The sequence below is a fragment of the Biomphalaria glabrata genome, chromosome 13, assembly GCF_947242115.1.
Source record: "Biomphalaria glabrata chromosome 13, xgBioGlab47.1, whole genome shotgun sequence".
In the NCBI taxonomy this organism is placed as follows: Eukaryota; Metazoa; Mollusca; class Gastropoda; family Planorbidae; genus Biomphalaria; species Biomphalaria glabrata.
The window spans coordinates 883,327-908,657 of NC_074723.1; the positions used below are offsets into that span (position 1 = coordinate 883,327).

General features: G+C 33.6%; 1 protein-coding gene across 7 annotated transcripts; it reads right to left on the minus strand.

Moving 5' to 3' along the window:
* Window positions 1–1,136: 1,136 nt before the first annotated feature.
* On the minus strand, window positions 1,137–24,885 carry LOC129922383 (uncharacterized). 7 transcript variants are annotated; one of them, XR_008774383.1, is made up of 17 exons: window positions 24,618–24,879; window positions 22,315–22,367; window positions 19,948–20,066; window positions 18,106–18,259; window positions 15,593–15,652; window positions 15,378–15,437; window positions 13,472–13,540; window positions 12,228–12,252; window positions 9,572–9,626; window positions 8,993–9,052; window positions 7,535–7,606; window positions 7,215–7,277; window positions 5,247–5,351; window positions 5,015–5,086; window positions 4,680–4,751; window positions 4,390–4,452; window positions 1,139–2,885 (listed from the first exon to the last, which is right to left on the minus strand). XR_008774383.1 is itself a non-coding variant. In XM_056008292.1 (16 exons), the coding sequence occupies exons 3-15, from the start codon at window positions 19,960–19,962 to the stop codon at window positions 4,707–4,709; spliced, it is 855 nt and encodes a 284-aa protein (XP_055864267.1). In that variant the 5' UTR covers window positions 19,963–20,066; window positions 22,315–22,367; window positions 24,618–24,879; the 3' UTR covers window positions 2,867–2,885; window positions 4,680–4,706. The 7 variants fall into 7 exon arrangements, 2 of the variants coding, with proteins under 2 accessions (XP_055864267.1, XP_055864268.1); XR_008774384.1 differs by lacking the exon at window positions 7,535–7,606 and having other exon boundaries at window positions 1,137–2,885; window positions 24,618–24,885; XR_008774385.1 differs by lacking the exon at window positions 5,247–5,351 and having other exon boundaries at window positions 1,137–2,885; window positions 24,618–24,883.
* Window positions 24,886–25,331: the final 446 nt, after the last annotated feature.

Sequence of the window (25,331 nt, forward strand, 5' to 3'; positions counted from 1 at the left end):
TCCATATAGTAGTTTCACAACTGAAGGATCACAATTAAATCAAGCTGGAACTTTTCTCATCCGGAGTCTTTGATCTCCCATCAAACTTTTACTCAGGTGGCAAATAGGGGAATGCTCTTCAGATATGGCCAATATCGAAGAAATAAAATACTTATGGTATACCAAAATCGAACCTGCTGCCTGTATGAAAAGGAAGGATCCACAAAGATTATGGCACCTTAACTGAAAGTAAAGGCAGCTATCCAGAGAGCTTAATAGGCCACCCCCAGCTGGTTGCGCGCAGGGTTAACAACAGTCATATAAAAAAAATATTGTTGGGAAAGCTAAAACAAATATGAATAATATAAAGTTTATTTTTAAAAATGATTAGGCTATAATAAAACGCCCTAAACGTTGAAGGAAAAAGCATTGATCACACAATAAGCCTTCTATGATGGACTAGAAGAATTTATGACAAGGCAACACTGCAGGACATCAAAATAGTTCTAGGAGATTTCAATGCCAAAATTGGAAAAGAATTCGCCTTCAGACCAATAATCGGCAAAGAAAACTTATATGAAGAGGCAAATAATAATGATCTAACATTACTGGGTTTGGCCTCAGGAAAAGGAATGTCTATCTGTAGCACTAAATTCCAGCATCAGAAAATGTACAAAGCAACATGGATCTCACCTGATGGAAAAACCAAAATCAAATAGCTCATATATGGATAATCATAAGTAAAAGATGTAGATTTGATGTATTTCATGTAAGAAGTTTCAGAGAAACAGATGCAGACCATCTAGTAGCCAAAGCTAAATTTAGACAAAGAGTAAAATATACAATAACCAAAGTAGCACAGCAATATGATAATCAAGATCTCATGATAGACCCACTTGATGCAGAAACTTAAGAATTCCTAACACATCTAACAGCATTGGAAAAGGACAATTACAATCTAGACTATAATTCTAAGGGCACTTACTGATTCCCTCACCTTTCACTAGTTACGGTACCCCGATTGTGGTGAACTAAAAAAAATACAAATTTAACTTGTTATTACTTAACTTGTCTCTAGAACAGCGGTTCTCAACCTTTTAAGCTTGGCGACCCTTTTCAGAATCCCCCACTCAGCCGCGACCCCCCCCCCCCCCCCACACACACACACAGCAAAAGAAGAATAGACAAAAACAATCCATATTTTCGATGGTCTTAGGCGACACCCAAGGGGGTTGCGACCCACAAGTTGAGAACCCCTGCTCTAGAACAACTAAGCCAGTTCACAAATGGAAACTAAAGCAATTAAAACTTCCCAAAATGATGTTTCATTCCCAATTTTATCTTTAAGTTGCTATAACAAAAAGACAATTTTATTCTTCTTTCTGTTTTAATCACCATTTTAAAAAAAAACTCCTTTTGAAAGTAAATTTCAATGGCAGTATGTGGCCCCTGACTTGTTTTTGTAGACATTATATGAAAACAATCTTTTTTTTTCTATCAAAGCTAGGACACAAATTTTGTTTTATGTGTGTAAAATGTTTTAAAAAGAAAAAGCAGATATAGATATTTTATTTTGTGTGTTGGGGTGGTGGTTAAAAAAAAAAAACGGCCAGAAGGATGTGTTTGTGTATGGAAAGTCAATATAAGTGATCCGCTCTAATTCAAAGTAATATCTTAGAAGAGTATTGAAATTGGATGGGGGATATTGGGTCAAAATGTTACATGAGAACAGTTCACAGGCCAGAAGTGTGTATGCAAAGGAATTTAAAACTGGCCACTCCAATTAAATGAAGCATATACTAGAATTCACAGACCAAAAGATAAATTGTTGAAGCACAACAACAGACATAGCCTGTGGGTAATCCTAATTATAACAAATGAGCAATGCAAAAACAACAACATGCTATTAAAAGTAAAGCAGATGACATGGTTGGATTTAAGCAAAAGAAAAGGAGAGTCTGACATACAGAATGCAGGCATATTGAACAGACAAATAATGCTAAAGAAAGAAACCAGAAAGAAGTACAAGAAAGCAAGGCGAAGGGTTACAAAATCTGTCAGAAAGCATAAAAATGAGGCAATAAAAAAAAAACAAAGAGCACTCATTGAGAACCTTGATGCGAGAGGAATGGGCATGAAAATAAGGGATGACAAGAATGGATTTCAAGCAAGATCACACATGTATGAGAACAATAATGGTGTCCTCGTCACAAAAAAAAAACAGAAGGGTCATTGACAAATGGGCTGAATACTTTGAGGAGTTCCTAAATAAAACAAGATGGAGACAAAGGAAAATATGAACAGCCACCAACACTATAAACCTACCAACACTATAAACTCACCAACTCTAATTTAAACATCAGAAATAAAAAATTACGAAGCACCAGGAGAGGACCAAAATTACAACAGAGCAACTAAAAATGGAGGAAAAAACCTGAATTCACAATTAGACTAACCAATATCAAGAATTTTGGAAGAAGTAATACTAACAGATTGAAAGCAGCACTCATAACATAAATACAAACTAAAAAAAATGTCAAGAAAACAATGTACTAGTACATCAACTTAAATCGCTTATGATGGTATCAAAAGGAAATATCTCTATGAAATACTAAACAACTTAACAAGACTTATGCATATGAAATTAAACAACTCAATTATACAGTGATAACATATAGATCTAAAACACAAAAAAAAAATATTTTAATATTAAAAAAAGACAACAATCATTCAAAAAGACCTGAATCAGATATTTTTCAAATTGTCCCAAACTTGTTTTTTTTTCCATATAATTGCCCAAAACTTGTTTTTTTTTTCATTCTGAAGGAAGTTACATTTTTGTAGAATAAAATTTCAGCATATTTAAGGCTGCTCAAATGTTTTCATTTATTCCTTTCATTGACAGTCTGTGGATAGGTTAAAAACAAAATTTAGTGATATCAAAGACTCTAATAAAAGCAAGTCATTTTAATTAAAAAAACAAACAAACAAAAAAAACATAAAATATACTTTATAAAAAAACAAAGCTTATATTAAGTGTGATTGTATCAATTAGTTTGGATCAGTCATGTAATTATATGAATGGCCAAGACATAGTAATAATCTGTGCAATTAGAAATATTTGTACCAATTGTTTTTGTTTAGCTTTCTCAATGTGCTATGATCCTATCACTTGTTTGGACCAGTTGTGAAAGGGGGAGGGACAAAGGGGCTATCTAGGTGAATGATTCCATGATTGTTATTGAAATGCATAAAAATCATTTTCACTGATGTCTCAGGAGTTCTCAGGGGGACTAATTCAACTTATACTTATCTGTCAAGTATGATTTCTTTTTTTTGCTCAAGATACCTAACAAAATAATTAATTACGGTAGCAATAGTTAATTAACTAATTGGTTAATTTTTTAAATTGATTCTTGCATTGTCATGTAAAAGAAATAATTTTGCAAAATTTCAGCTTGACCAGAGATTAGGTGTATGAGAAAAAATGTGTACAAACTTTTTACCATACAGACAGATGGAGTGAGTGTAAAAAAAAATAACATATAAGTGACATCACGTTTAATTTTCTGTAGAGGAGCAATAATTGGATGGGTACTTGGTCATGCTGTACACACTCTGAACAGATGTCATGATGGTCCTATGTACAAACCTGGCCCATCCCCATGTCATCCTGTAAGATTGGACTAGGATATCAAAATAATGTTTTGATGTAGAATGCAATTTTTCTGTTTGTTTGCACTAAATTTTTTTTGTCAATGTATATTTTTTTCCACCTCATCTTAAGGAATAAATGTTTTGAGATGACAGTGCATTTTGTAAAGAACTCTTTCTATACTATAAATTGAATAGCTCTTTTTTATATATACACACACACACACAATAATATGTAGTGGAACATGTAGCCGTCTAGTAACCATCATAAAAAGGGCATCAAAAATTACACTCACAACATTGCCACATTTAAAGGAACTTTTTGAACAAAAGTGTCTAAGGGAAAATCGAAAAAATCTTGGAAGACAACAGCCACCCTCTCCATCAGAACTATGTCAGGTCGTCGTGAAGTGGGCGACAACTGTCAATCAAAACAAGAACAGAGTGGTACAAAAACTCGTGCGTACCTCACTCGGTCAGACTATATCAATGCCACTCGTTGATCAGGAAACATGAATAGGACCAAGATGCCTGTGTGTAGTAGCTGGATGAACTTTCTATGTTGTGTCTGTTGTATTTATGTGTATGTTTCTGTTGTGTTGTCTTTATATGAGAAAAAGAGTCCTTGTAATCACAACAAATTTCCATTAGGATCAATAAAGCAGTCTTAGTATTTCTTAAGATTGTGGCATATAAAAATAGTAGCATGTTTATATAAAACTTGAAAGACTTTACAAATATTGTTAAATCACTCACAGTTTGGCAAGCCATATTAATATAAACTGGATCAGTTTCAGTTGGGCATTTGGAACCATTAAGCTGTGGAATGTTCAAACAAGAAAATCAAAGAATGGAGATTAATTCACTGAACAAACTTTAGAGAACTCTATCCTATAAAATCATAAAAAATGATAACTTCACTTTGTGCACAAACACAGTATTATGTAGGATTTTTTTTTATACTAGCCTGAGGCAAATACAATTATAAAAAACAGTATGTTGATAAACTTGAAATAAGACTTTACAAATATTGTTAAATCACTTACAGTTTGGTCAGCAACACAGGTAGAGGTTCAACTAACAGTTGCAGTTTGACTCTCTGAAGTCTTGGGCTGGAACTGGAATGGTCAATAAAAAATTTGAGATCACAAACACTCTAATAAAAAAGACAGTCATTTTAACAATAAAATAACATAAAAACTGGACAGCCATTAAGAACACTATCTATCCTATAAGATTATTTTTAAAAAAAATTAACAACTACTTTACACAAACACACATATTACCCTATAGGAACTTTTTTATAATAGTTTGTAGCATATAGAAATAATAAAAATAGCATGTTGATAAATTTAAAATTAGGATTTTTAACATGACTCACAATTCGGACAGCATTGTTTGTAGGTATTTTATAGATGCTTTCAATAAGGCACTCTGAAGATTTGGGCTGGATCTGGTGTTGTCAAACAAAAAAAATTAGAGAGCTCAAACATTCTAATAAAAAAAACACAGTCATTTTAATAATAAAAAAAAAACTTGAAATATAGAAATAATAAAATAGCATGTTGATGATAAGCTTAAAATAAGACTAGAAATATTGTTAAATAACTCACAGTTTGGCAAGCCATATTAATATAAACTGGATCTGTTTCAGTTTGGTCAGCAATACGGGTGGAGGTTCCATTAATAGTTATAGTTAGGCCCTCTGTAGTCTTGGGCTGGAACAAGAATGGTCAAATAAAAAATTTGAAATCACAAACACTCTAATAAAAAAAAGACATCATTTTAACAATAAAAATACATGAAAACTGGAGCTCAAACATTCTAATAAAAAAAACACAGTCATTTTAATAATAAAAAAACAACTTTAAAACTCATTTAAGAACTCTATCCTATAAAATCATAGAAAATTATAAATCTACTTTATGCACATATTTACAGTATCAATTTTATTATACAAGTTTGTAATATATATATAGAAATAACAAGATTACAAAGAGAGTTTGTGTGATCCCCCATTGAAGTCACCAATGGACCAGGAATATTTAAGCCATAGTCTTGTTTTGATCGTTAAAATTAATAAAATTGTAAAAACATAATTTGGCTTTTTTTCCACAAACAGGACAACACTTCATCTTTGATAAAACTCTTCTGGAATAAGTAGAGTAGAGATCCAACTGATCACCTAAAAACAGAATGGAAACCTCCCAGACAGTGTCTGTGGCACCTGGTGCGGTAGCTCAGGGTGTCATCCCTTTCCATCAACTTTCTTCAAATATGTTCCAATAAACACTATTGCTGGTTAGTTCTTTTTGTGGAACAAATACAGTGAGATGATTACCTACTATTATTGATTTTTACTCAAATGTAAAATGAGTCTCAATTCTTTTATAAAATCCCAGTTTGTGACATTTATTTAACTCATACTCAAAAGCAGCTATTTCTTATCATTTATGGAATCTAAAATTAAAAAGATCTAGATCTAGTATTTCACAGCCTACAATTCTGTGGGGTTGATAAAATACCTTTAAATATCCCTATGCACATTAAAAAATAACTTTATGAAGCTGCTTACAGATCTAGATCTATTCTAGATCTTGAATTAGATTTTTTTTTTACATGAAAGTGAGAAGGGCAAAGGTTTTCATTGAAGAAATATTGGTTGAGCTTAATCTCTCTTTTAACATGATAAAGGGAATCAAAGTGATGTTCCCTAACTTGCAGAATGTATCTTCTGTGGTAGCTACTGGAATAGTCACTAGCGACTATCTAGGTTCCATTACTTATGAAGGCCTAAATTCAAATAATGAAATCAGGGGCATTTTAGGCAGACTCAATTACTTTTTTTATATTAGAAACAAGTTCAATGACTAATTAAAATTATCTGCCTGAAAAACAAATGTTTAAAATGTTTGTTATTAGTGATTGTAGAGGATGCCAAAGCTTTCATAGCTAACTCTGCAAAAAAAGGTATGGAAGAAGAAAATCTGAATGATATAAAATATTTCCAGTGTTTGGATACCTTGTAAAGAAATTGCCTATCAACAAAACTTTTTTTTTACAAAACTAGATGTCACTGATCCAGCTAAGCAAACCATTACATCTGGTTTAAGTCTATATTCACTTGTAACAAAAATTCTCATTCTTTTGAATACATTTTCTGTTGCTGCTATTATAGAATGTGAAGTACCGTACACAAGAGGCATTAGGATCAGTAAATCATTGCCAAGTGACAAGAACATTTTCATTCTAACATTTTCTAGAAAAGTCTAAGACAAAGACTGCAAGTGTAAATATTTTGACAAATGTACAAAATGTCTTATATAACTTTATGCTGTGTTAACTTTAGGATTGCTGCCCTTTGTGTATGTTATGTGCTTGAATGATTTAATTTTAGTCTATCCTTAGTATATTTCTTGATATTTAGGAAAATACACATTTGCCCCTCAAAATACACATTTCCAGGTCTGGGAATACACAATTCCCTTTTGGCATGTAAGCATCTCTGCCTATACAAACATTAAAAACAGAGTGTTGATAAACTTGAAATTAGACGTTATTAACATTGTGAAATAACTCACAGTTTGGTCAGCAATACTGGTTGGGATGCTTTCAGTTAGGCTCTCCGAAGTTTCAGGCTGGATCTGGTGTGGTCAAACAAAAACAAACAAATAGAGCTCAAACACTCTAATAAAAAAAAAGTCCCCTTTATATTAAAAAAACAACTTGAAAAAACTGAACAGTCATTAAAGAACTTTATCCTATAAAATCATAGAAAATAATAAATCTACTTTATGCACATACACAGTATTAACATCTTTATAGTATAGCTTGTGATATATAGAAAAAATAAAAACAGCATGTTGATAAACTTGAAATTAGACTTTATTAAATGACTCACACTTAGGTCAGAAATACTTGTAGCATTTGAATTAATCGTTTCAGTTAGGTCGTCTGAAGTCTTGGGCTGGAACTGTAATGGTCAAATAAAAAATTTGAAATAACAAACACTCTAATTTAAAAAATAAAAACAACATGAAAACAACTGAATGTTAAATGTTGTTAAAAACCTCAATGAATTGGATGGCTACTTAGTCTAGTTATAAAAACATATTGACTAATAATGTAGTCAATAATAATGTAATCTTTTTTAATACTATAATTTCTTTTTGAATGCTTGCTTGGCCAGTCATTTGTCTAAACAAAAAAACTTTCAAAAACCAAATAAATATATACTAACTAAAGTTGGGCAGAAAAGCGCTTGGTTTCTGAACCGGGAATCCTGGGTTCAAATTCTGTTGAAGGCTGGGAATTTTAATTTCGGGATCTTTGGGCACCTCTAAGTCCACCCAGCTCTAATGGCTACCTGACATTAGGTGGGGAAAAGTAAAGGCAGTTGGTCGTTGTGCTGGCCACTTGACACCCTCATTGACCGTAGGCCACAAAAAGATGACCTTAACATCATCTGCCCTATAGACCGCAAGGTCTGAAAGGGAAACTTTGTAGTCTAGTGATAAGTGCTCTGGACTGCTGTCATGATGGTCGCTACATCAAACCCACCTAACGGCGGTCATTACCTTGCCATCCTGTAGAAGGTTTGGACTAGGATTTAATAATCTTCATTTCTGATGTAGTACCCAAACTACAAAAACAGTAAAAAAAAATAAAAAATTTAGTTCAATCTTCCTCCATTGTCTGGTATGAATTTAAACTGCCTATACAAGTTTTGCTTTATGTCTTGGATGTGAAAGTTTGTTAGTTAAAAAAAGTAAAAGGTTTGCAATAGCATTTTTTTAAATATCTTTTTTTTTTTCAGTTCTTTTTAGGGATCTAATGTCTGGAGATTAATTAAATGGTCGCCCTGTAAAGAACTTTTTCTATCCTATTGAGGATTTTCATACATGGCAGAACAACTAAATAGCTAAGTGTACAAAAAGAAGGAAGTTTTGATCAGTTTTTGTTTTTTGAAATGTATAAGTACTTTTTAATGCAGCAGAATGAAATTTTCTTCTGCTTGTAGCAAAAAATAATGTCAATATGGAAGGACATGTAGACTTCACTCTATGACTTAAAAGTATTTAAAACAAGAGGGGATCTAACGTAAGATAATGTAATTAATATATTGTTAAAATTATATCTTAATCCTTTTTTTTAGAGTTGGCAACTGTAATATCCAATTAAGCATTCTTGACATTGTTTATTTATTATAAAAAATTTTCAATAAATTGTTAGAAAACTAATAGCTCTACTTTCTACAGGCACAAATAGCCTTACCAGTATACATTTCTTTGCACCATAGAGAGATAATGAAAGCAATAAACTTGAAATAAGACTGTTCAAATACTATTTAATGACTTACGGTCTGATATCCTGTATATATTACTGAGTCATAAACATGGTTTTCTTCTGTACTGTTCGCCTATGGAATGAAAAAAAATCTAATAAAATTTTAACAAGTTAAATATAAAAACATTTTTCTTAAAAAGGCATTCATCTCAAATAGCCTCTGAAAACCAGACCTTGGACCTGGTCTAACTATTTATCACTAACAGGAGAAGGGGAAAAGGCGAGTACTGACACTTAAGCAAGTAAGATTTGGGTAGGGAGGGGCTAATTAGCCTGGCTGGTTACCCACATGGAGAGGGTGGCATCATTCCATCCAGGATTAAGGCATAAGCTTCATCTCACTTCCATAAAATGATCCATTGTCATTTCTCAATTTAAAGAGGCCATAGATATGGTTGACAGAATCAATGTAGGCAATGGCCAGTTGAAAATTCTTTTAATAAGAACTCTAAACTTCATCTCTAAACTTTTCACATGATGAATCTCCTCCCCCCCCCCCCCCATCTCATTGCAATTCTTATGTTTGTGGAATACAGAAATTAAATAGTAAATAATGTTGATACAAAATTTTAAATGGTATTTAAATACTTACAATCTCTATTTCTTCAGCAGCATTGGAGGTGCAGACCACAGCATTGCTTTGAATACTGAAAGAATAAGACCATTTTAAAATTGTTAAAAAAAAAAAACAATAAGAAAAATGTTTAGTGTTAGTGTTGTGCTGGCCACATGACACCCTGTTTGTTAAGTGTTGGCCAAAGAAAGAGATGACCTTAACATCATCTGCACTATAGATTGCTAGGACTGAAAGGGGAACTTTATTTACTCTTTTTTTAAATTGCCATACAGGGTTTTCATTATACTTGTTTTCTTTAAGGGGAGATAATATGGGACATTTCAAGAAAGATGTTTGACATCCCATAAGGATGCAAACTGTGAGCAAGTAAGTAAATAGAATTCCATTTATTGAGTATGAGTACTTATTGAGTACTTATCTTCTCTATAAAGTAACATCTGTCTCTGGACAAAAAAAAAATGATCCTTATTAAATTATTTCATCCAATAAGAGAAGAGACAATTTTCCACACTTTATAATGTCTTATATTTTGATGTTATTGTTCTCACATCATTATCTATATGCAACTATACCGACAACTCTTGCTAAATCTAGTAAATCTAAAATAACCAAGTAAGTTAAAGCTAAAATAGCTACACATCTTAAGACCACAGAAATAAACTTTCTAAGTACTGGTATTCAAAATAAATCACCAGCTTTAGGAATTTTATTACAAAAGGAAAAGCCATACATAATGGCAGAAACAGAACCTTTGACAAAATCAGACAATTTAAGTAAGAAAATTCTAATAGGTACTATGAAATTTTTTGTAAAAAATTTGACATAATCATAGATGAGTTCTTTTAAGCCATATAAAATATAAAAAGCACAGTAATAGCAGAAGAAATTACTTCATAATATGGAGTACACAGATCATCACACTCTAGAAAGAACTATGTTACCAATTATCAGAACCGAAATTAAAACATAAAAATGTTGTTTTTTTTAAATTATGGGTGGATGCAGTCATTATGGGAAAATATTGACCATAGACCAACATAAAACTTTAGGATATGAATGAACTATTTAAGTTTGTACCAAATTTAAAAAAACAAAAAAAAAAACAGCTAGACTAAACAACATCAGAGAAATTAAGCACTGGTTAAGTGTGTGTGTGTGTGTATTTCATGTTTGATATTGTTAGTTTTTTTTCATCTATTTTGTTATTGTAATACTGCTGAGGTAGACTATTGTAGTCAAATTGAATTTCCTTCCACTCAGACTAATACAATTATTCTATTGTATCTTACAGACATGAACTAGTGGTAGATTATGACATTAACATTAATTAGTACATGGATACACATACAAGAATGTACTTATCTTCTCTATAGAGTAACATCTGTAATTTATAAGATAAGATCTCTGGACTATCTGACAATGATGTCAATAATATATATTTTCAAATAAAAGCAGTTATGACTTAAAGAAATTTAAGTCATGTGAAACTCGACTAATAGGTCTTTTTGATGGATTCAGGATTTCCTGCTAGGTAGAGAACTAACTGGAGTAATGGCAATGTCTTTGATTCCCAAGATTAAGGATATGTGCTGTGTAATAATATGAAGACTCCAAATCTACATCAATAACATTTAACTCAAGATTAGTATAAGAAACAGTCTTAGGCACACAACTGTTTCAAATGTTCTTAAATGATCTCCTTAATTATAGAACAATATAAACAACACAATATGACAACATGCTGAATTTTTACATTATGGAACTAGATACCTGAATCAACCAAGAAAACCAAAGTCTTATCTAGTTTAGATTAACCAAGAAAATGAAGCCATAGCTTAACCATACATACACATAGGATATAACTATCTTCTTTTTTGAAAGAATGTCTGTAATATATATGATGTCAAATGAAGCTCAGAAGATTATAATAATATGTGAGATGATTATTTATTTACAAGGAAAAATTTATTAGATTATGCAATATTTAATTTTTGTAAACCAATTATTCTTTGAATTTACAGATGACAAAAAAAAAAAATTTAAAAAGAAGATAATCTTGCTCAACATATCTGTCTATCTACCCACCCATTTTTATATTTGCTAATTGCATTTGACAAACAACATGAAAATAGTGCAAATAAATGTGAACATCATTGTTACGATCGTAGCGCATGGTGCGAAAGGTGGTATTTGGGTATTGAATGGAAGGGATGTTGAACAGGAGCCGGAAGGAGATTTGACAGGATGAGAGATGAAATGTTCATATTCACGTAACTTGTTATAATATTAAAAGTACTTCTAGAGTAAAACCTGAGAGTGTCTTGTTATTTTGAAGAGTCTTGTGTCATAACAATCATAAAGGCCATCTGTTTCTGTGGCCTATGGTTATTGAAGGTGTCATGTGGCCAGCACAACGACCAACCATCTCTACTTTTCCCCAACTAATGTCAGGCACCCATTATAGCTGGGTGGACTCAGAGGCACTCGAAGATCCAGAAATTAAAAATCCCAGTCTTCACCAGGATTTGAACCCCGGACCCTGGTTCAGAAGCCAAGAGCTTTACCGCTCAGCCACCATGCCTCCAAATATTTCATTGTACATTGTTCAAATTATCCATGCATAAGTTAGGTTGGCAAAAAAGAAACATTAAAAAAATAAATAAATTCTTACCTAAATTGAACAGCTGTTGAGGAGCCTGAGAAATTAAAAAAAATGAAACAATATTGAAAGAATCTTTTTTGTTGTTATAAAATTGGTTTCCAACCAAAATAAAAGTGAAAATATATTGTGAATTTGTTTACTTAAAGGGGGTTCCAAAGGACTGTCAATGCCGGGGGAGAAAGTGGAGATAAGCACCCACTTTCCAAGAAATGCTCCCATGGCTTGCGTCTCTAAATTTGTTGAATTTGTGAATTTGTTTACTTAAAGTTTATTTATAACAATTAATTTTTTTAACGAACAGTAACTAATAAAAATCAAACAAATCTTACATTACTAAAACAGTTAGAGACAAAAGGGCTGCCACAAAGTTTTAAAAGTAATGTAAAAATGTAAGTAATGCATATAAATATGTAAGTGCATCTCCTGGGGAGATAGCGTCTCCAATCAGGAGTTTTGAATTTGGCCTAAATATATAGTGTTTTTGCTGTATAGAAACTTGAAACAGAACATTATGCTAGTTTAGACATTTCACCTAGATGCATGTTTAATATTTAAAGAAAGGGAACAGACTAAAAGCAGCTGTCACATTTTTTTAAAGCACATTTAAGGCCATGGTGAAATAAGTTTTTCAATAGCATTTCTAGTTTCTGAGACATTAGCATGACAATAAGCACAAAAGGCAGCTTTTCAATATTGGTGCTGTTAAAAATGTACATGAATGGCTGACTTATGAAACAGAAGGTATTGATATACAAAAATTCGTGAATGATTTAGCTAACTTAAACAATGCTAGGAGGATTCTATCAGCTTTGAAGATATAGGATGATGAATATGTTGTATTTTCCAGCCAGCTTTTTGCCCTGAGCTCTTTTGCGGTCTGTACCAAGGAAGAATAGCATAATTTGTTGTTTTTTTCAGCTGGTTATGCTGGGTTAATGTGGTAACAGGATTTGTGAATTAATTAGGGGCATTTAAAGACTAAGAGGGCCTGGTTTAGAGTTTTATAAAGATGGGAGTAGTGTCTACAAAGGGGTGGGTTTATTTATGCCCAAATAGTAATCATCTTCTTTTTTGAAGTACCGTCTGTATTATATTATTAAAGTACCAAACATGGGAAACATAAAAAGGATGAGAAAGTTGGTTTAAAAATCAAAACAAATGTAGCTTATAATCCTTTAAATACAAAAAATAATTTCACCGTAACCAACATTGAATACTCTTTTCCAAATGTAAATTAAAATGCCAGTACAAACCAATGCGACAGCAATCAAGAAAGTTGAGCAAATTGAAATGACCATTAGGATTTTTTTTTTGCATTGAGCCTAAGAGAAAAAAAAACAAAAACAATATTATAATTATGAAAAACATTTAGAAAAAAGTAAAGTAAAAAAATAATAATTCCGAAATCACAATATTTGTCTTTAAAATCTCAACAAATCTATAATACTCTTCTAAAAACCAATTGTCAGAGAAGTACTACACTGTTGCTATTAATGACTGTGGTGTGTCAGTGGTGTGTACTTATATTATTCTGGCACCAAGTCTTTTTGTGTGCTGACTCCTAAAACACAATTTTGCTGCTGTATTGCTTTTAGTTATAGACCCTTGTTCTCACTATGATGAATGTTGGTTTGATGGCTCTGTAATGCTATCTTACAGTTCTGTTGGTTTTGTGGCTCTATAATGCTATCAGTGATACATATTGGAAATCACACACTTACGGTGGCGCAGGAATTCACATATTTGGGAACAACAATAGCCAGCAACCTAGATTTAGACACAGAGCTGACAAAAAGAATAGGAAAGGCTTCTGCAGCAATGGCAAAACTCTCCAAGCATGTGTGGGAAAATACCAAATTGACCACGGTAACAAAAATCCTTGTCTACAATGCCTGCATTCTGAGCACACTTATCTATGGCAGTGAGAGCTGGGCAACTTACATGCCTCAAGAACACAGATTAAATAGCTTCCAGCAATGCCGCCTGCGACGCATAATGTGCATCTTCTGGAGGGATCATGTCACCAACCAGGAAGTTTTGACACAGGCCAACATGCATAGCATCTATGCTCTCCTTAAACAGAGAAGACTATGCTGGCTCGGTCATGTCACTCGTATGTCAGATGGAAGAATTCCTAAAGACGTTACACGCTGAGCTTGCAGAGGGAGCCAGACCCAAGGGCCGCCCAATACTAACCTACAGAGATGTCTGCAAGCAAGACATGAGAGCCAAGGGCATCGACCAAAGTGTGTAGGAGGAGATAGCCCAAGACCGGACAGCATGGAGACAGATTGAACGTGCTGGTACAAACTTTGCCGAATGCAAAAGAAACGAAGCTGCATCAGTCAAGAGAAAGAAAAAGAAAGCTGCCCTGTCAGCTAGCCCTAGGACAGATGTATATACATGCATGAACTGTAGCAAACTCTGCCGCTCTAGAATTGGCTTGATCAGTCACTCCAGATTCCGCACCATCTCAAGACATAACTAAAGCCAGTGACTCATCTGGGCACATCCATTGTCTTCTGAGACAGAAAGAGCTATATATATAATGCTATCTTGCAGTACTGTTGGTTTTGTGGCTCTATAGTGCTATCTTGCAGTACTGTTGGCTTACCCTTGTTTAATGTGAGTATGCAAACTGTTACTACAATCTTGCAGCAGTTTTGATGCCATAGTTCTGTACAATAGTATTGCAAGGATATTGCCTTTTGCCTCTCTAAAGGGACTGAACTTTAGGCTTGTATTGGAACTAGAGGTGGCTCATGTTTGTTATTTTTATTATTATTTTACTATCTAAAAAAGGAATGTGAGTCCGTATCATCCTTACTACTTCTGTGAAGAATGCTGTGAAAGGTACACCCATTGTTTTAAGAGCATTTTATATAGTGATTCATTGTTAATACACTTTTACATATAGTGTGATACATTTGCATCACACATGAAAGTCACCACATGAAATATTACAATGAATTTGCTATCACCTTGTCCATGATTCATTATGAAGCATGAATGTGTACTAGAATTTCCGGGGTCTAAGAAAATAAGGTAAGGCTTAAAAATAAAAAGATCACTGTGAAAATTAGAACATTAGATTAAACATTGCACATTTTATTTTTCTGGTTTACTACATAGATTTTGTAGATAAAAAGTAAAACATACCATCAGCATTAGTTGAATAGGTTGGGTCAGTGGTCTCGTTAAGTCTGGTTGTGTTTGAGGCTATGAACAAAGAAATTGAATAATTGTGTTATTTTAAATGAAATATTAATTAATTATTTTTTTTTATAAGTTTGCATCATTACAAAGTTGAAACATTATGGCTTTCATTTTTCTAGCTTACTACAAAGACTTTGTAGATAAAAAGTAAAACATACCATCAGCATTAGTTGAATAAATTGGATTTGTAGTCTTGATAAGTCTAGTAGTTTTTGAGGCTATAAATAAAGAAATTGCATGTTTCTTAATCAATTTTTTTAACTATAAAAAATGTATTACAAAATAACACTATTGGTGCAAATATCTTTTCAATAGTTTGCTACTGTTTTTATAATTTAGAGAAAAAGAATATAAGGTTCCAGTTTGTTAAAGGTTCTAATGTTTCAAATGCTTTTTTGCTATTGCCAGCTTTCAAGCAACTATCGCTTATACTTCGCTGGTCAAAGATTAATTTTTCTTTTGTTGACTTCATTTTCATGCATATTTCTTTGTTGGTTGAACTGCATTCTTCTGCCAGAAAGGGATTCACTTTTTTTTTGTTTTTAGTTCTCTACTTCCATTACATAAATCAAGGATGTTTGTGTAACCCATGGCTTAATTTTCCTTTGCTTTGTTCCTAGGATCTCAGAGGCTGACTTGTGCAATATTTTTCTGATAGTATCCATGAGTTAATATCCTCATGTACGGTTTAAGGTTGAGAGTTCAAATTTACTAATACTAGGTCTGGGTGGACACAGAGGCGCCCCGAAGATCCAGAAATTAAAAATCAAAGTCTTCACCAGCATTTAAGCTACAGGACCTGCGGTTCAGAAGCCAAGCACTCTATCACTCAGCCGCCACACTTCCATGGTCAAGCCAAGTCACCAATTCAAAAAATCATTAAAAAAAGATGCTGGATTTCTTTTCTTTCTAAATATCTTTGCGTTTGATGCTGTAGACCAAGGTAATCCATGTTTCTGTTTCAAGGGCCAACCTGTGAATGTTTGTATGTGGCTTGGACAGGAGAAGATTCAGAGGTAGAGCAGAGAGGCAACTTGGGGTTTTAGTGTGAGTTTGGAAGTTTTCAATGCTTGTAAATAATGTGATCTATTTTCAATGAGACTTGATACTTTACATGTATATGTGTTGATTTGTACTATTTCAAGAGCATCACACACAAGTATTCAATTTTTTATTACAGCTAACAATGAATTAAAGTATTTCCCTTGTTGTACTAATATATTAACAAATGTTTGTACTTTTCAATAAACAACAAGGGTGAAATTTGTATAGCTGTATATCTATTTTTAAGTGTAACTGTATTCTTAACTCTTTATCTCCTAATTAACGAAACAATCGTTGATTTAACTCCATTAAATTAAATTAATTTTTTTGTTTTAGAAAGTATAACTTGTGTTACATAAAAAGAGCATGCATTCTCCTATAATTCAATACCAAAAGAAAAGTTTTCTAATTTCAAATAAAATTGTTTATTGAAGTTTAATCATAACAGGGTAGAATGTATAAATGTGAAAAATGAACAATTCTGTCAGAACATGGAAAAATAATTACAGAGAAGAAGAGTTAAGTCTATTTACTTTACCATAAGTAAAAACTTATTGGTGTGATTAATATCTCAGCCAACCCATACCCTCATGTGTTGTTGTTTTAAACTTTTTATAAAAAGCCAGTCAAGGAATGTATTTTATAAAGAGCTAACTTATGTCTGTTTTAGAGAATACTTCCAGTTGGCCCCCTTCAGTTGTAGAGTGACTATGGTTCATCTCAAACACTTTTTCATATAGCTGTGGAGCCCTATTTTGGAGAGACATTCCGTCCACAAATATTGCAGGTTAAGGTGACTTTCAATTAGGTGGTAGAGGAGCTGGCCATTTTTCACATGGCATGCTTTTCTTCCAGAGCTGAGGCCCATGTTTTTTTGCTGTCCCTAGTGAAGGCTAAGGCTATGTCAATGGTCAGTATCTATGTTTGCTGGTTTTAGGTCCCATTTTGTTACATCCATGTAAAGGAGGATGGAACGACCAGTTTTCAAACTCAAGTGGCCCACAGAGAATAATTTTCAGGATGCGATTGTCTTCCATCCAGCGAACATGTCCAAGCCAGCGCAGGTGGTGTTGTCTGAGGACTGTAAAGATACTGGGAATACCTGTTTGTGCAAGAAGGATCTCTTTCTTTCCATGTGATTTTCAAGATTCTTCGGAGAGAGCGCAAATGGAATGAGTTTAGTTTTTTCTCTTGCTTTGCGTAGGTGGTCCACGACTCACTGCTGTACAATAGCTTACTCAGAACGCATGCCTTGTAGACCGTTATTTTAGTTGCTGTAGTGAGCTTCTAGTTTTCCCAAACTCTTGACTTGAGTCTAGCGAATGTTGAGGCAGTCTTCTGTAACCATTTCTCCTCTTCTAGAGACAGGTCATCCTAAATTGTGGATCCAAGATAACAGAATTCATTAACAGCATCCAGTTTGTTATCATCTATGAGGATGGAGGGTGATGTTGTAGCAGGTGGTCCCAATAAAGTTTTTTTTCTTCATGCTAATTGTTAAGTCATACTCTTTACAGAGAATACTATATATATGTATATAATCTCACACATAAAATCTCAAGTAAATGTACAAAACTAAACTATATGAGTAATAAGATATTCACATAAAGACTGTTCACAAAAATACCTTGGTCCTCCACATTTAGTTTGTTTTCTTCATTCACCGGAGAATTCACAAAGTAACATCGCAAGAAAGGTAAGAGCTTTGAGAATGTGTCCAGGTCCAGACTTGTGTTAACTGTAATCACTTCCTTGGTATTAACTGAAGGTCTTTCTTGATTCTGCAATGAAAACTTTTTTTTATAGATGTCTAATTAATACATTAATATGTGCATATATGTTATATAAGTTTGCTTTTTTTTTTTTTTTTTGTATATGAAGATTTTGGTTCAGTGTTTTATGTATAATTGCTACTTTAGTCTTCTAAAGGGTCTCTAAATTTAATGATTCTACTAATGGTGTTATTCTGACTAAATGTGAATATTGATTTGTTATGAATCTCACTGCACTATTTTGTGTCTCTTCTTGTTTCTAAATGTTTTTTTCTTAAGTAGAGGGGTCCCAAACAGAGGATGCATATTCTTTTAACCCTAATCAAGGATAAATAACATTTTAGTTTGTCTTTATTGGATTTGTAAAAAAAAATAATATTTTAATAAAAACTTATTGCTTTGTTTGATTTTTTAAAATTTCCTCTATATGAGGTTCCATGATAATTTTTCATTTACTATAACACCTAGGTATTTGGAGTTTTTAGTCCATGTAACTGATTTACCTAGATGAAGATATGTGGTATTTATTTGTTTTAAATTTTTTATTACTCTTAATAACTGACATTTTTCTGGGTGGAAAGACATGCTCCAATTAGATTTCCATCTCTATAATTCATCTGCAAATAATCTGACAAATGCAACTAATGCAAATTGGTAATTCATTTATGTAAATTATACTAAGACTGTTCCTTGATGTACACATGAGTTGACTGTTAATGTTGGTTTAGAGCCATTTTAATATTACAGGAAATATTCAGGAAATCCTGAATCCATTGATGTAATGAACCAGTGATGTTTTATTTTAAAGGCTAGTTTCATTGATTTTGAGTTCCTAGCCATAGGGGATAGGATGAATAGAGCTGTTAAGAGTAAATCAGATAAGTGGAGGTGGAAATAAAACCTCTTAACATAATAAAACACAAGAATTAAAGAGGAGCTGAATCTAAAAAGTAGATTGTGTTGATAGCAAGAGGAAAGTAGTGATTCTAATTGGCCACTAGTTAGTGGCAGTAACCAATAAAAAAAAAATAGTTCACAGTGAAATAGCAAAGAAAACCTATCTTATATGTCTATGAAGACACTTAAGATTAATTCTGCAAGAAAATTCTCAATGTTACAAAAAATATCTAGACTTTTTTTTTTTTATTATATGTTGCTCTAAAGATGTTCAGGATGGGACTACATTAATTTCTGGTATTACATCTCCCGAGTACGCTATTCTGCCTCAACGTGGTACTTGAGTGGAAACGATCATTTGAGGAAGTGATCAGGCTAAATGAATAGCAAAACAAACCTCCTGTGGGAGTGTTCAAGGGAATGCAAGAGCTTTCCCTTTGCACTGAGTGGAGTAGAAAGAGAGCTCACACGCCCCTGTCAATAATCCATGCGCCGCTCCTAAAGGGACAGTTACACTAATGGCGAGTCCTGCTCGGTTAGCTTGGCACAACAAAGGAAAGTGGCGGAGGTTTCTGGTGTACTCGGCCTTCGGCCAGATAAATTGGAAATAGCAATGCTTTACATAGGCATTGACTTGGATCTCTTCCAGACAGAATGGTTGTTCAAGCAGGCTTACAAGCCTAGAGCTTGAAGAGCCTTCAGCTAAGCTCTTTTGACAATCAAACAGTATTACATGTACCTATAAAGATGTTATTCATTGACCAAAACCTAGGCTAAAATGTCAACCAAAGTGTACTCACCATAACATTTTTCATACTTTCGCTCACTTTGGCTGCAACTAAATTTGGATTCAGTGATTTCAATCCTTGATTGTCTGTCAGCTTACTTTTGGCATTTCCGCTAAGGGATATCTGAAAAACTAAAAATGTTATATACAGTTAGGATACATATTTAGTAGAATATAGTTAGGATACATATTTAGAAGAATAAAGAAATAATTTTGTGAATAGAAATCTCAAAACCAAAAGTGTAGTTAGAATGAAACTGAAGTTATAACAAACATAGGTTAGTCAGGAATAGTGTAGTGACACTTAAGACACTTAATCTTGGAGACTTAATGACATATTCCCCTGGTAAATAAATGTTTTAAAGTCTTATCTAGAATGCATAGTTGAGAACTTGCATGTGTGTTAAGCAGTCTTCATTTAAAGCACAATAAAACATGGTAAGAAACTAGTTGTTTGAAATAAAACTAAATAATGAAAGCAACGAGGAGTGAAATAGTGATTCTATTCATCTGGGATTTATTTGTATGTAGATAAGTCTGAAAAATAATGTATTTAAAAAAATTTAAAATATCCAGCTTAGGGTCTAAAATTCTTGGTGACTAATATAAAAAAAAAAAATTTTACCATAGTTTATATACTACAATGTATCTTAGTCATCAATAGCACTAAGATGAGTTTGCGCAGGAGGTCATTTCCAGATCTGGCTGGATAACTGGCCATGTTTTACTCCAGCAAAGCATCATTGAAGGATAGTTGCCTAATTTAGGTATAGGATGGATTCCTTTACTGTCTAAAGCTACAGTGTGTAGTAATATTATCAACACACACAACCTTGCATCACACCATTCTCAACAGAGAAATAAGCTGACAGGTCCCTATTAAAACTGATTTAACCTTTCGACCCACATGCAGTAGCTTCAGAATAGCAATGAATCTTGAAGGGCATCCGAGCTGAGATAGAATTCACCACCAGCCATCGTGACTCACTATATCTCACTGGTGAGATCGATAAAGTCGGCATACAAATCAGCTACCTGCATTTTTCCTGCATTTGATGCTATTTGAAAAGATATTTATAGTGCCAAATACCTAATTTCTAACACACAAAAACAGTCATAAATCAGATCTAGATAATGCTGTAATGAAGGAAATCAACATTTAAAGCTAAAATGTAAAAACAGTGTACCGGTAACAAATCAGATCAATCAGTCTATGTGCAGACTAATATTGTAATGAAAGAAACCAGCAGTTAAAGCTCAATCAAAATATAATCAAAAATATTTATACATCATTGTCCTCCTTCAGTCGTAGAACGACTATGGTTCATCTCAGAGCACACTTCCTCATGTGGCTGTGGAGCCCTATTTTGGAGAGACACTCCCGTCCACAGATAGCGCAGGTTAAGGTGGCTTTTGCTTCGGTGGTAGAGGAGCTGGCTATTTTTCGGATTGTGCGTTTTTCTTCCTTATACAAGTAAGTAAGAAATAACATGTTTTCTAAATATCTGAAATCTCAGAGTTAGAAAAGTTAAAGTTCCCCTTTTAGACCTTGCTATCTATAAGGCAGATGATGTTAAGGTCATCTGTTTTTTTTGGCCAATAGTTTACAAGCAGTGTGTCATGTGGCCAGCACAACGACCAACTTTCTCTAATAAAAGTCAGGTACCCATTAGAGTTGGGTGGATTCAAGAACGCCCTAAAAATCCCAAAATTCAAAATCCCAGTCTTCAAATCCAGGACCCCAGGTTCAGAAGCCAAGTGCTTAACCACTCCACCACCGTGCCCCTTAATAAAATCTCAGACATGCCTAACTAGAATATGGAATACTCAAATTCAGAAATAATTTAATTATAAATTAAAACTGTAGGTGAAAACCTGCCATTTAAGTACGACCTATCAAAATTGTCCTCTTATTAAGTTTTTATAGATGCTTGAATATAGAAAAGATCTAGATCAAAGATCCGTGGGCTGTAAACTTTTTGTTTACCTACCTACCTTCTTTTATTTTATTTTTTCTATAAAATAGTAATTGTAGTGCCACCTTCTTTCCTGGACACATATAGGTCCAGAAAGGTTGTCATTGCCAGAAGTGGTAATGGATATTATATTTAATAGCACCTATAAAATGTCGAAAACTAGTCCAAGAAGTGTGGCTTAGATGTTGAGCCAAGGGAAACTGTTTTCAATAAAAGGTCAAGGACGAAGGCAGGTAACTGGGTCTGAACCAGTAAGATTCAGGGAGGAGGGGCTCATTAACAATGGCTAGCTACCACCTAGGATTAATTCAAACTTCTGCAGCCTTGTAGCTATTCCAAAATATGAAAAAGCTGCCTGGCCATGTGGTATGTGTGCTGGATTGCCATTGGTCCAGAATTCATACCTGTTCACTGCCATCCCCGTCATCTTGCAGAGATTTCGCCTCTGAAGGAACATCTGAAACATGTAAAACAAAGGCTTTAGGAATCAATCATGAAAAAAAAATATCAGTGGATGATGACATCATCCCGACCATTGCTAATGCCCAGGTAGAAGCTTCACACCATGACAAATGAAGGGGGAAGTATAATTTAAATACATTAAATTCTAGAACCTATGATTAGTGAAGAAACAGTATATGGCGATCCAAACTAGTCTTGATCTAAGAATCTATAATTAAGCTCATCCATTGAAGTTCGATGATGTCTTTTGTCATCCAGGGGGCTGGGGGCTTTGCACTGGGGTTTTGAGCCTCCACATGTGGCTGGTGAGACCTTGGATGGCTGCCTGGTCGTGCGGTTTGCGCGCTGGACTGTTGTTCAGATTTATCGATGGTCCAGGGTTCAAACCCTGCCCGCTCCCATCCCCAATCATCCTGTGGGAGGTTTGGAATCTTCAACTCTGAAGGAACACCCAAAACATGTAAAACATTTTACAAACATGTGAGCCCGGAAAGTTTGGCTGCACAATGGGCAGGTTATTCCAGCTGGAGCTAGTGTCATTGGCCTTTGATTTTTTTCTCTGGTGCTATTCTTCTCCCAGCGATGTTCTAGTGCCCCTGCAATATGTGCGCCAGTTTTATGTGCTTCTGTCTCCCTGGTGTCTGAGTCAAAGCTGAATGCCACTGAAGCGTTTTCTTTGTCCACCTTGTGAGGGCTTTCCTTCCCTTAATTGGCCATACAGGAGTCGTTTAGGGATGCTGCGGTCGTCTACTGCGCAGATGTGGCCTTCTCATCACAGCTGGGACTGCATCGGGATTGTGTGCATGCTTTGCAGGCCCGCTCTTTGAAGGACTTCAGTATCTGGTATCTTTTCTTACCATTTAACATTCAGTATTTTTCTGAGATGGGTCATGTGGAAGTATATATATATATATTGTCCAGGTCTTTTAGGCATAGAGAACGGTCGGGAGGATGACAGCTCAATAAATCCCTAGCTTTGTGTATGTGGAGATACCCATCTATTCCAAACATTTTAGACATTCTGAAATAGGATGCACTAGCATTGGCGATACATAGTTACTAATGATCTTTTGCAGATAATTTAATTTTCAGAGCAGGCATTTAGCCCTTAGGGCACAGTTGTCAGCAAATAGCAAGTCCCTGATTACTGCTGATTTTTTTTTTTTACTTTGCTTTGAGCCGCTTCAGGTTGTATAGGCCACCATCAAATCTATATGTTATATTTATCCCGTTTGTATCTCTATTTGTGAATGCATCTGTCAGCATAGCAGAAAACATAATGCTGAACAGTGTGGGTGCTAGGAAACAACCTTGTTTTACCCCATATGATACTTTAAAAGGTTCTCCACTTTCCTGAACACAAGCCTTCATGCCATGAAGGCATGAATAATTAAGTAAATCTATATAGATCTACATCTTATCTAGACTCTTTATATAAAATCTATAGATAGAGGCACATTTCATATAAATTCCAAATATATATGCTAGAACTAATTCATACAAGAAGTGCTTTTTCTTGCCTAGTGACTATAATAGTGCCATTGATTAGAGAATGGAATGGGTTGCCTGAATCAGCCAGGAAAACCAAAGAGTTAGCAGAGTTTAAATTTAAGTCAATAATAATATTAACATGTATGACTGTCAGACCTGTCACTATGACTAGATTCTCTAGATTGTACAAATGAAATGTGTAGGTTTTGAAGGTTTTTGAAGAGATGCCACTGAATGTAAAAAATTATCATTTATGATGTCAATAATGAGTCATTGAGTATGATTGAGTGAATCATGATTGCTTGAATGGCAGTGTCCAATGATTTTGAATTTTAGAACTATTCAACTAGAAATAGATCCTAGATTCTAGATCTAGAATTCTAGATCTAGATCTATTTCTAGAGAGTCATTAGACTGCTTAAATGCCGGCTTACTTAACTTGTTACTTGACTTATAGATCTAAGTATTCTAAGTGTCTTAAGAAGTTAAGTTATGGTTATTAAATTCATTTATTTTTTATATCTACACTAGTGACTAGATTCTAGATCTAGATCTATATTCTTATATAATAAATCATATTAGTCATTAGTTTTAGATCTATATTTATATATAAATTATATAATTATAATAATAATATAATATATATATTAATAATATTATAGGCCAATATAGGGTAATTACCATTTCCTCCGCTTTTAGCAGCTGAGTCTAGACTAAAATCACTTCTATATATTTTTTAAAAAAATTAACTTACCTGCTATGTCACTATGTGACAGTATGTGTTGGTGTTGATATTCTATAGCCAGACACTCGCACAAGGTGCATTCAATGTTTCGATAAACAATCACCGGCAAACGGAAGCTGTCCAGGTTAGCACGAGCTTCGATGCTAATTTGTTAATTAGCTAAATCTAAACGGGGTAAATACGCAGTGGTTATCAAACTGTTATATAGATCTAGTAACTTCGTAGACCAAAAAAAAACTTTTTTCCCCATAATAGTCAGAAGTTTTCCGTCAGAAAGCCATTCTCATGTATGAACATGTGAGAGGAGGGGCTGTAAATGTAGGCACAATTAATTAATTAAGCTATTGTCATAAGTGCGACCATTCTCTTGGGTAGAATTTCGTATAACTATAGAAATCAAACTTTTCCGGCTTCAAACTTGTATTAAAAGGCTAATATTAATTTAATAGATGATATATATATATATATATATATATATATATATATATATATATATATATATATATATATATATATATATATATATATATATATATATATATATATATATATATATGTAATCACGTTAGGCTTTATTGGTGAAGAGAATAATCGAGTAACGTTATTTTATATTAATCCCATTTAGCATCTTTTATTTGACATGCATATTTTGTTAAAAAGTTTAAATTGAATTAAAGGTGAGGGTATAGGCCTATAGTGCGCGGGTCTTGCATTTTCGTAAAC